At 43.2% G+C, this 9,827-nt stretch overlaps 1 protein-coding gene across 2 annotated transcripts; it reads left to right on the forward strand.

Annotated features, from left to right (window-relative positions):
* Positions 1–2,095: 2,095 nt before the first annotated feature.
* Positions 2,096–5,003, forward strand: LOC100822982 (F-box/FBD/LRR-repeat protein At1g13570). Of its 2 annotated transcripts, none has more exons than XM_024462748.1 (5): positions 2,096–2,283; positions 2,857–2,983; positions 3,093–4,007; positions 4,103–4,258; positions 4,361–5,003. In XM_024462748.1, exons 1-5 carry the CDS (start codon positions 2,216–2,218, stop codon positions 4,715–4,717), a joined length of 1,623 nt encoding a protein of 540 aa, XP_024318516.1. In that variant the 5' UTR covers positions 2,096–2,215; the 3' UTR covers positions 4,718–5,003. The 2 variants fall into 2 exon arrangements, with proteins under 2 accessions (XP_024318516.1, XP_003575796.2); XM_003575748.4 differs by having other exon boundaries at positions 2,103–2,283; positions 2,877–2,983.
* The last annotated feature ends 4,824 nt before the right edge of the window (positions 5,004–9,827 follow it).

Below are 9,827 nucleotides of genomic sequence, written 5' to 3' on the forward strand. Positions count from 1 at the left end.
GATTTGCTTCCTGGACACGTTCATGACCCTTATGCAGGGTTTTTACCGTTGCCCATGCCTCTTTCGCTGTCTTCTTTCCCTTCAGATGTTGCAGCACATCATTAGGGACAGCGCCATAGATCGCCGATAGGGCCAGGCGATCCTTCCGATACTCAGCTCCTCCCTTCGCGTACGCGGCGCCTCCGGGATCGACTGCCTCCCAGATCTCCTGGGACTCGAGCGCAACCTCCATCTTCATCGCCCACATACTGTAGTCATTCCGATCCAATTGGGGATAGAACGTCGCTGGTGTTGCCGCAGATTCTTTAGCGGCCCCAGACGCAGATGCTCCCGGCACCATGATCTACTTTCCTTCGAGATCACAACGAGGCTCTGATACCAAATGTTGGATTTGGCCCTGATTCACGTCCTGCCGCGGTAACTTTCACGTCCTGCCGCGGCAGAAAAACAGAACAGCAAACAGAGTTTTAGAGTTATCGATTTAGAAGAGATTTGAACTCGAGATTTTCCGGGCAATAAGCTGCCTTTGCCGTGACTTTGTATTCCTTTATATATGGGTTACATACGAGACCGACTCCGCGTCCAACTCGACAGGAATCCCTGCCCAACACGATGCTACCCGAATACAACTTCGGTTTAGAATCAACACTAAGACTCTTACTGGATATCAATCCGACTCATACTGGACACAAAGTCCTACTCTTACTGGAGTTCATTTTATACTACAATGAATCTCCTTATTACAGAAACCAAAGCTGAAACTAATTGCAAATTGGGCTTAGAACTCACAGATTACATCTCTCAAGATTAGTTTTCCCACTACTTCTGAATTTTGATGAATAAGCGTCTTATTTTCAGTGGCCGGCTACCGAATATTCCTTTGTTAGTCGCGCAATAAAGATTTTTGCTGCTTAGCTTCATTCCAGGAAAATTTGTGGGTTTGTAGTTTGACAGACCAGCTGGGACTAACTCTCTCGTCGAACACACACTGACAAATTAATTAAGCAGCTTTAGTTTGAACTTAATTTGAACTCGGCTGCCAATTAAGCTTAATTTGCATTGCACACTGCATGCATGCGTGCGTCTGTGTGTTCTTGATTCTGTCTTGGTTGATTTTGATCATCACGCGTACGTATGTTTTGCATGCTATAGCTGAAAGAAAAGATATGCGCGGAGCATGCCCGATCGATCCATGTTACCCTCGAAATTAATGGTTGGTCTGTCTCGATCGGTCTGCTCGATCATGGATGGAGTGCACACAGGAGACTAATCTTTTGACTTGGAGCGTGAATGATTGAGACAAAGTACACGGTACACTAGCAGTACGCTGAGTTGTCGTAAACACCATCAACCACCTTAATTTCCGAGATTAGGGTTTTCTGAGACCAGTTGTCTCAAAAGTTGTGGTTTTTCTAGATATTACAAACAACTGTGATTTTGCGAGACAACTGGCACAAAAAGTGTGGTTTCTATGAAATTTACTCATTTAACTACAAAAGAAATCGATTTGAGAATAGGTGATAGGTAAAATAACAAGTCATCTAGATGTGAAATGCACGGCCACATCAATGTCTCAGGCATGGCTAGGTCAATTCTGGCAAGAGTGAATAAGATAGTTTGTCGGAAATTTGCTAAATCTTTAGTTTGTCGGAAAAAGGCATATATTAGTTTTCTTCCCCTTTTGGTAAATCGTTACCAACCTGGCAAGCTGCTTGATGAAAAATCGTGATATATTGCATTCCGCGGAGATGAGAGAGAAAAAGAATAAATGAGTAAAGGAGCGGACTTGGGATGTTGGGAGAAGATAAGATGTACATGTATGTCTAGAGCAACGGACCAGACACGTTATATATAGAAGCACGGTTTCGATTATGCAAAGCGTGCACCGTCGAGAAAGTTCCAGTGGTAAGATAGACATACATTTCTAGAGCAGCATGTCTTATACGTCACGTAAGCACATGTTCGACCATGCAAAACGGTGAACCGCCTATCGAATAAAAATTGGAGATATTTCCAGAGGAGCGGACGTGTAACGTAAACACGGGTTCGACAACGCAAAATGACACCCACCGACGCAAAACGACGCCCACCAAATGCAAACTGGACAGATATTTATAGAGAAGCGGACCCGGATTCAGCACTTTGCCATCTTCTTCTCAGCCAGCAGCACATAGGACCAGGGTCCATGGCGCTGCGGTGAGCTCGAGTACAAGTGATGAATAGTGCGGCCGTGAGCTCCGACGATTTCCTCGGCAAGGCTCTTCCATCCAAATCCCCTCTCTGGTGAGTATCCTGTCCAGCGGAGCCGTGGTCTCCATTCATAGGTATCGTTGTGATTCCTACTTCAGTTCGAATCCATGTTAAGAATGCGATTGTATCGTTCCTAGATTCTGTGGTTGTGTCCTTTCCTCTGAATTTTTTTTGGCAACTCCCCGAGGATTATTGATTGCTGAATGCTGATGGGGACAAGATTCTGCACTTCGAATAGTTTTTTCAGTGTTCTGCTCTGTTTATCAAATGTGTTGTTCTGTTTTGTTACGAATATGCCAAGAAAAACTGAATAAGCACCTAAAGTGTTTGGCGCTAGCTGAGTAAGACTATGGTCATGTTGACATGTCGAACATAGAAACTTTGTTCTGAATCGTGTACAGATTGAATTCTTTCTGTCCCTGTCAAATAAGCGGCAGATTTGTTTCTCCGGGAGAACAAGCTTGCAGATTTGATTACTGTTAGAAGTTATGCATGCACCATATGTTCCAAAAGGATATTCTTTTTGAAGAACCATAAACTATGTTATTTCCTAGTTCGTAATTTTTGTTCCTAGCTTGCTGAAACAATAATGATCCTTTTATCTAGTTTGTACTTGTTCATTGCAGATACTTATATGCATCAGTTCACCCTGATGGACAAACAAAGCAGTCCAGAACGGTCCGCCAAAGACAAGAACGACCTTTCCAGTATGGAGCTTCAACTTCTACCCCCTGTAAGCATCAACATGCCTCAATTACTAACTCTTCTAAAGCACTGTTTTAGCAACAAGGAGCCTGACCACTGAACTAGTACCACAAATTGGCTCCCCATGCATATTACAGGGCGTTCTGCAGGACATATTGTCACGGTTATCAATCAAGGAAATCTTGAGGATGACCGTACTTTCTCGTGAATGGAGAAGGAAAGGGATATGCCATCCAGACCTGGTATTCACCGAAGGGACCTTCTTTTGCAGCAATACAACCATGAATACTCACCGGGCATCCAGGAATGCTGAATTCATCACCGAAGTCGATAATGTGTTGCGCCCACTGTGGTCTACTCCAACTACAACTACCACCATGTTGGATAAGTTTGTTGTCAGATTTAGTCTTGGCAGAAAGTATAAGAATCACATTGATAGATGGATTAGCTTTTCCACTGCATCAAAGGCCAAGCACATTGCTCTTGATCTCAGGCCTGAACCGGCTTGGTTTGCACCTGGTTATGGCAAGTACATTGTCCCGCTGTGCAATCTCAGTGGCCCAAACTGCTCATGTGTCAAGTCTCTTGATCTGGGATACGTGTGTTTAAAGCTGCCCCGAAGTTTCAATGGTATCACAAACCTCAAGAAACTCACGCTACATATGGTGTCGATCAGTGTAAATGATCTCCGGTGCCTGCTGCTAAGTTGTGCTCTTCTTGAGAGTTTAAACATTGAGTCGTTGTTAAGCCCAAGGAGGAGCTCCTTGGAAAGTTTATGCATACGCCAGGAGTTGCGCCGGTTGCAGTACCTGCTCATGCACCGGTGTGACCTGCACATGATAGATTTGAATGCTCCGAATCTTATCAAATTTGAGTTCGACGACTATATGAATAAAGTTGTGCTCCGTGGATCTTTGAAGTTGTCAGAGGCGACCTTTGCGTCATACAGAAGATATCTTACAGTTGTTCATGATGCTTTGGACTGCGTCTTGAACGAGCTTCCAACTGCTCTTGTGCAAAGATTATTTCTGCAATTGGCTCTCGAAACTTCGGTTTGTTCTTGAAAGAAGTGCCTTGTTTCCACTCTTTAATTTTGCCAATAGTGTTAATTTATAATTTTTGTGGCTGTGCATTTTTTCTGTTCCAGGTGCGAAGTTCCAGCAAAACCCAGACTAGCTTCATCAATTTGACATATCTGAACATCAACCTTCATATCTCTGGCTATCCTCCAGATATTAGTTGGGTTATGGGGTTTGTTAACCTCTTGGAATTATCCCCTTTCTTGGAAGAACTGGAACTGCATGTAAGTAATTCAATAATTAATCATGGTAATTATTTTTTCTATCTTTCCAGCCAAATATAGATGTATGTTGAAATTAATGAATGGTCGGATATACGCGTGCAGATGCACCCTCATGGATATATTCAAACTGATCCAAGGATAATGGCAGCCGTGCAAGGACGTCCACTTCGCCATCTCAGGAGTGTCTACATGACTGGCTTTTGTAGTCTATTGGGGGTAGCCGAGCTGGCGCTCTACATCCTTGGGAATGCTACTGTGCTTGAACGTATGGTTGTAGATTCAGTGGTGAGGATGAGCTATGGACATACAACAGATCAATTGTATTCAGTCTGCAGGGCCAATGAGTTTGTTCCGCCTAGTCCTGAAGATCAGGAGATGTTCGGCATGAACAGGGCCAGGGAGTATGCGAAAGAACACCTTGGCAGAGAAGAGTTTAGTCGCATTCTCACCATTTTGTGAATTAAAACGGCAGGGCTGTCTTTCGGTGCCGCTCCTTGGCAAAAAGAGCTATTTTACATGACTGGGGTGTTATGTTAGCCCGTCTTGTGCTCTCTTTGTAACAAAACTTGTTTTATATTCTGAATCCCCAACCCTCTAATTGTGTCTCTAGATTATCAATAACATTGTTCAGGCTGGCCTTGGCCTGCCGTTCATCTTAGCTGAATGATTCGGGGTATGCTTTCCTGTTGCTCTTTCATTATCTCTTGTGTATCCGACAAAAAGTATTATTTGTCAGTTCATCTCATTTTGTTGCTTGTTATACATTCGCCTGAACTGAACCTATATATGATATAGTTACCTGCTCCTTTCATCGTAGCAGATTCGCTTGGTAACTGCTGCTGTTTCAATTTTGTTTACTCATAAATTCGGTTATATCAACTCTTTGACCAAAAGTTTGAAATTTCTGAATGGACATAATTGAGAAGAAAATATGGGTGGGAAGAGAGAATGCGAAGAGGAAGTTTGGCTTATTTTAGTCTGAAGAATATCTACTCTCTTCCCCACAAAGTATAGAATTTTGCCTCGCAAACAGCAAAAATAATTTTTTGGCAAGACAAATTTGTAGGCAAAAATGATTCATAAATCGTGTGTTGTTCTATTAAATCTCGTAAATATTGTTTTGTGGACATCAAAACTCTAATTAAGAATCAAATGTGTTTTCATTCCTTTAAGTGGGTAATTTGATTTCCACGTTGATCTCTATATATTGCACGTTTAGATCTAATGGTCTATGTGCATAACTTAGTTTGCAAGTTTACACTGAGTACATCGCCTTATTATATACTCAGAACACGAAAGAAGATAAGGAGAACCTCAAAGTGGTACACTGCTACTAGACAAAAGAGGTAGAATGCCGCAAGTTCCTGCTGTACTGGTATTTTTCACCCGTACTTACCTTTTGAGTGGGACATGTGGCCAGGGGAGAAGCCAGCATGTATTTATTGGTGTCAAATGACACCCATGAATTTTTGCTAATCCTTCTTTCAAATATAGAAAATGTTCTTAATAAAATGATATGACACCAATAAGTTTTAAAGAGTGACCCTAACGGTGTATTTTTCTGGGTTCGCCCCTGCATGTGGCTACTTACATTGTAGGAAGATACAAATACAGTCACACAGATGCAAGGTATATACGAGTGTAAATCACTACTTGGCAAACGCAAACCCCACAGTATCAGCAAATAACTACTGCAAAACTAGTCCCCATTTGCTCCAAACACAACCACATTCCCGTCTTGAACTCGGTGTGTCGTAGGTTCATTCCTGATGCCCCTCCTATTATAACGGTAATACCATCTTTTGTTGTCCAGCCATCGATCCTTCCTTTAATTTTTTGAAACTGACTTTTTTAATAACGAATTATGTGTTCCGTTAGTAAAGAAGATAAGCTAGTCTGTAGCCCTTTATATGGAGGCCAGGCCAATAATTCCTGCAGTAAATGAAAATGTCTTCATTTATTTGTGTTCAGCCTGCTCACCAGCATGGCTTCCAATTGCCTTACTTGTCTTTATGGATCAGTCATTTTTTTTTCCAGGGATGGATCAATCATTCTTATAGAATGTTATTCACACGCTTGGAAAAAAGAAACGAACAACCTTGGGCTGCACAAATTTATGGGCCGTATATCACCTGGCAAAACATAAACAACCCACGGAGCCAAACTTGGGCCGATTCCATGAGAGCGATCCATCATCCATGGAAGCCCAACGGGACCCTACGCCACTGTATAGCGAGCCTCGCCGCCGTCAGTACAGAAGACGAGCTAGTTTGTAGACCTTTATATAGAGGCTATGCCAGTTTCCCCGCAGTAAATGAAAATGTCCCCAGTTATGTGTGTTCAGCCTACTCACCAGCATGGCTTCCCAAGTGCCTCATTTGTCTTTATGGATCAATCTTTCGTTTTTCTACAGGGATGGATCAATCACTCTTATAGAATGTTATTCACATTTTTTTTGAGAGGAATAGAATGTTATTTACATGTTTGAAAAAAAAATGAACCTTACTTGGGCTACACAAATTTATGGGCCGTATAGCACCTGGCAAAAGGGAAACAGCCCACGGCGCAAAAAACTTGGGGCCGAATCCATCAGAGCGATCCATCATCCATGGAAGCCCAACAGGACCGCTGCGCGGCTCTCGCCGCCGTCACCAACTGCAGCCGTCAGTTCCACGCGCCGCACGCCCATAAGCCTCCGGGCTGACTTCCGCTCACGCGCCTTCTCCAGCCCCCCATGACTCCGAAGATTACTGTTCTGAAGATTAGTTTTCTGTTGGGAACTTGGGATAGCTTGCAGCAGCAAGCCAGCAAGTAGATTTACAGGGACAGATATACTGCGTTTTATTTTAAGATTTTCGATCCTGATAGCTTCATTGCAGGAAAGCTTAGAGATTTGTAGTTCATGCATCATTGTGTTTTTTTCAAACCGACATAATTATGGTCCGTGCTTATGAACATTTCGGTATTACTTAACCAAGCTTATGTACTTGTTGAAACTCATGGCATAGTTGGCTCAAAATTCTTAATACTCCGTAATAGATTTTGCCGAGACGACTAAATTTTAGTGTGTAGGCACCTCTGAAAAATCAAAAGAATTAGGCAATCATCTGTTGTCCATTGCCAATTGTTGCAGCAAATTAGCTCTGTGATGTACATGTAACAACGTCTCTCTTTTTTTCTCTCTGAAATCTACAAGCACGAATCCTAGCTAAATCAGTCATCATGCCATCCTCAGGCTCACATACTGATGCAGCCAAGGAGACTGATTTGTCTCATCGGCAACTACAAATCTCTTACTCTCGCTCTGAAACCTCACCGCCGTGGGGGCTAACTCTTTGAACTGAGCCAGCTCGGAGCCTCGGAGCTCCGATTCCGTCGATGTCTACGACACTGCCATCCCAGAGTCCGAGTTTGAGGACTTCACTTCTTGATTGCCCTTCTGGCTTTTACTGCTGCTGCTGCTACTTCTGCTCCCTGTTGGTAGAGTCAGATCAAGGTTGCGTTCTTCTGCAGACGGTTAGTACCCTTCTCGTTGCATCAGATGTCGAGTTTAGGCTTCGTCTCGGTGTGAGCTATGTTTGGCCCTGCTGTGTGCATCTCCCTCATTAGCTGCTTCTGAACATGGTAAACTAACTTGTTGAATCTCATGAACCTGCTTTGCAAAGATATAGAAATTGGTGAGAAATTGATGTACCACTGACTCACTGAGGGTTGTTTCCAGTGGCGGTTTCAGCTCATCCGCCACTGAAGTGTGCGCGCGAAAGGGTGCTTCTGAAGTAGTGCTCGTTCTTTAGTTTCTTTTGAAAGGCAACGTGAGGTAGCCTTGCGGTAGAGCGGCGAACTGCAGTGCTGTGGAAGAGTGAATCCTGCCACGGCAGCGTCGCGGCAGATAGAAGAAGATGCATGGAGCTGATCGATTCTGCACCAACAATAGAGGGAAGAAATTAAGAAAAGTTTAAGTTGGATAGGGAAATGCAGATATGCATATAGGTGAGATTTGCAGTTACATTGCAGAGTTATCTGGCGGTTGATTGGAATATATAATTTGTGCTTCTTATGGTAGTTGCAGCCCCTCCAGCAGCAACATGGCGAACAGGTCGTCAGGTTGTCTGATGTCCATATAAACCTGTTCAATGTGTCAACATAGATGGGCCCGTCCGTCGGTGTATCTACCCTTTGGCATCGGCCGACCGTCATAGTATGGCCTCCAATGTATATCGAACATGTCGGTTTTGGTTTTGACGGTTGAAAGTTGGGCTGTGTATGAACACGGCTATTTGATAGTGTTCACCTTCAGCGCTATAGCATCGACGAGCTGGTTTATATGCTCTCGCTCCGGCTATGAGTCAATCCGTGAAACTGGTGGAAGACTAGTAGAATCTGCCAGAGGGGAATTGTTCGAGGCGACATTCTCCCAGATGCCAAATCTGTAGCAGAGGCTCTAACATTTTTCCTGATGCCTCTCATTTTCAAGGTGTGCGCTCCATTCTTCCAAAGCATTTTCAAACAAGAATGTACAGAATTGAACAAAACTAGGCGAAGCTAAATTCCTATAGAAGAATAGAGGCAACTTTTTACCCTCTTCTCACCACTAGCTCTTTGGTACCCTCTATCTTGGCATCCTAATGAACTGGGCTAACTGGCTGCTATATATAGATAGCATATATAGCAAGCCATACAATTTAACTGACGTACCAGAAAAAAAAAGGGTTGGGTACCCAAAGTTACTAGAGCATGATAAATGTGTGCATGCACATGACGCAGGAGTTCTACATGCATGGTTCTCATAAGTGAGGCAGACTAGCGACACAAAAATTGATAAACTACTTGGCCTCTCATAGAAAATACAAATACTAGTCTAGCAAAGAAAATGAAACATATACGTGTGTGTAGATCACTAGGGCCATATCTAGGAATTTGAGGCCCTGGTGCGAAATGTAAAATGAAGCCCTAAAATTATGGTTGCGTGAAGAAGTCATGAACATGGAATTATCTTGGATTGCTGCGATGTGGATTTATCGATTGCAGCGGAAGATGACTGCGGCGGGCTGGCGTGGCGGCGGTCGACGAAATCATGGAAAAATCAGTTAAATCAAATAATCATAAGCCATACTGATCTGGAGATAGGCGAATTGTTAAGACGTGTCATTGGCCGAACGTGATGAACACATACAAGAAAAGCAGACCTTTTGTCTTTCGCATTTCTCCTTATGAGTCTATTTCTTTTCTATTTAATTGGCCTAGAAATCTGCATGTATTTTTAATTAAGGATAGCTAACTAGAATTAACATCGAATTTTGGGGGGCCCTAATATTTGGAGGTCCTGAACAGTTGCCCACCATGCACCTGCCACTATAAGGCCATGTAGATCACCTGTCCAGAGTGTAAGGACATTTCTAGTTAAATACTTGTCTCAAGCTCACAGGGGCGTTATTGTGGGCTGCTATGTAAACGCATTTGCATGTTCATTCCTGATGCCCCTCGATCCTATTCTTGTGCCATACTTACGCTAATTGATGGTTAGTTATTTCTCTTCTACAAGCCATAATGAGCGTGCTGGGAAGAGGAA

The sequence above is a fragment of the Brachypodium distachyon genome, chromosome 4 (genome assembly GCF_000005505.3).
Source record: "Brachypodium distachyon strain Bd21 chromosome 4, Brachypodium_distachyon_v3.0, whole genome shotgun sequence".
Lineage (NCBI taxonomy): Eukaryota > Viridiplantae > Streptophyta > Magnoliopsida > Poales > Poaceae > Brachypodium > Brachypodium distachyon.

What these genes read in the sequence shown, in the direction of transcription:
- LOC100822982 (XM_024462748.1), top strand. Translation starts at nt 2,216, where the DNA reads ATGAATAGTGCGGCCGTGAGCTCCGACGATTTCCTCGGCAAGGCTCTT. An exon ending in AGCTTCAACTTCTACCCCCT is followed by an intron (nt 2,984 to 3,092) that starts GTAAGCATCAAC and finishes TGCATATTACAG; the next exon opens with GGCGTTCTGCAGGACATATT. An exon ending in TGGAAGAACTGGAACTGCAT is followed by an intron (nt 4,259 to 4,360) that starts GTAAGTAATTCA and finishes ATACGCGTGCAG; the next exon opens with ATGCACCCTCATGGATATAT.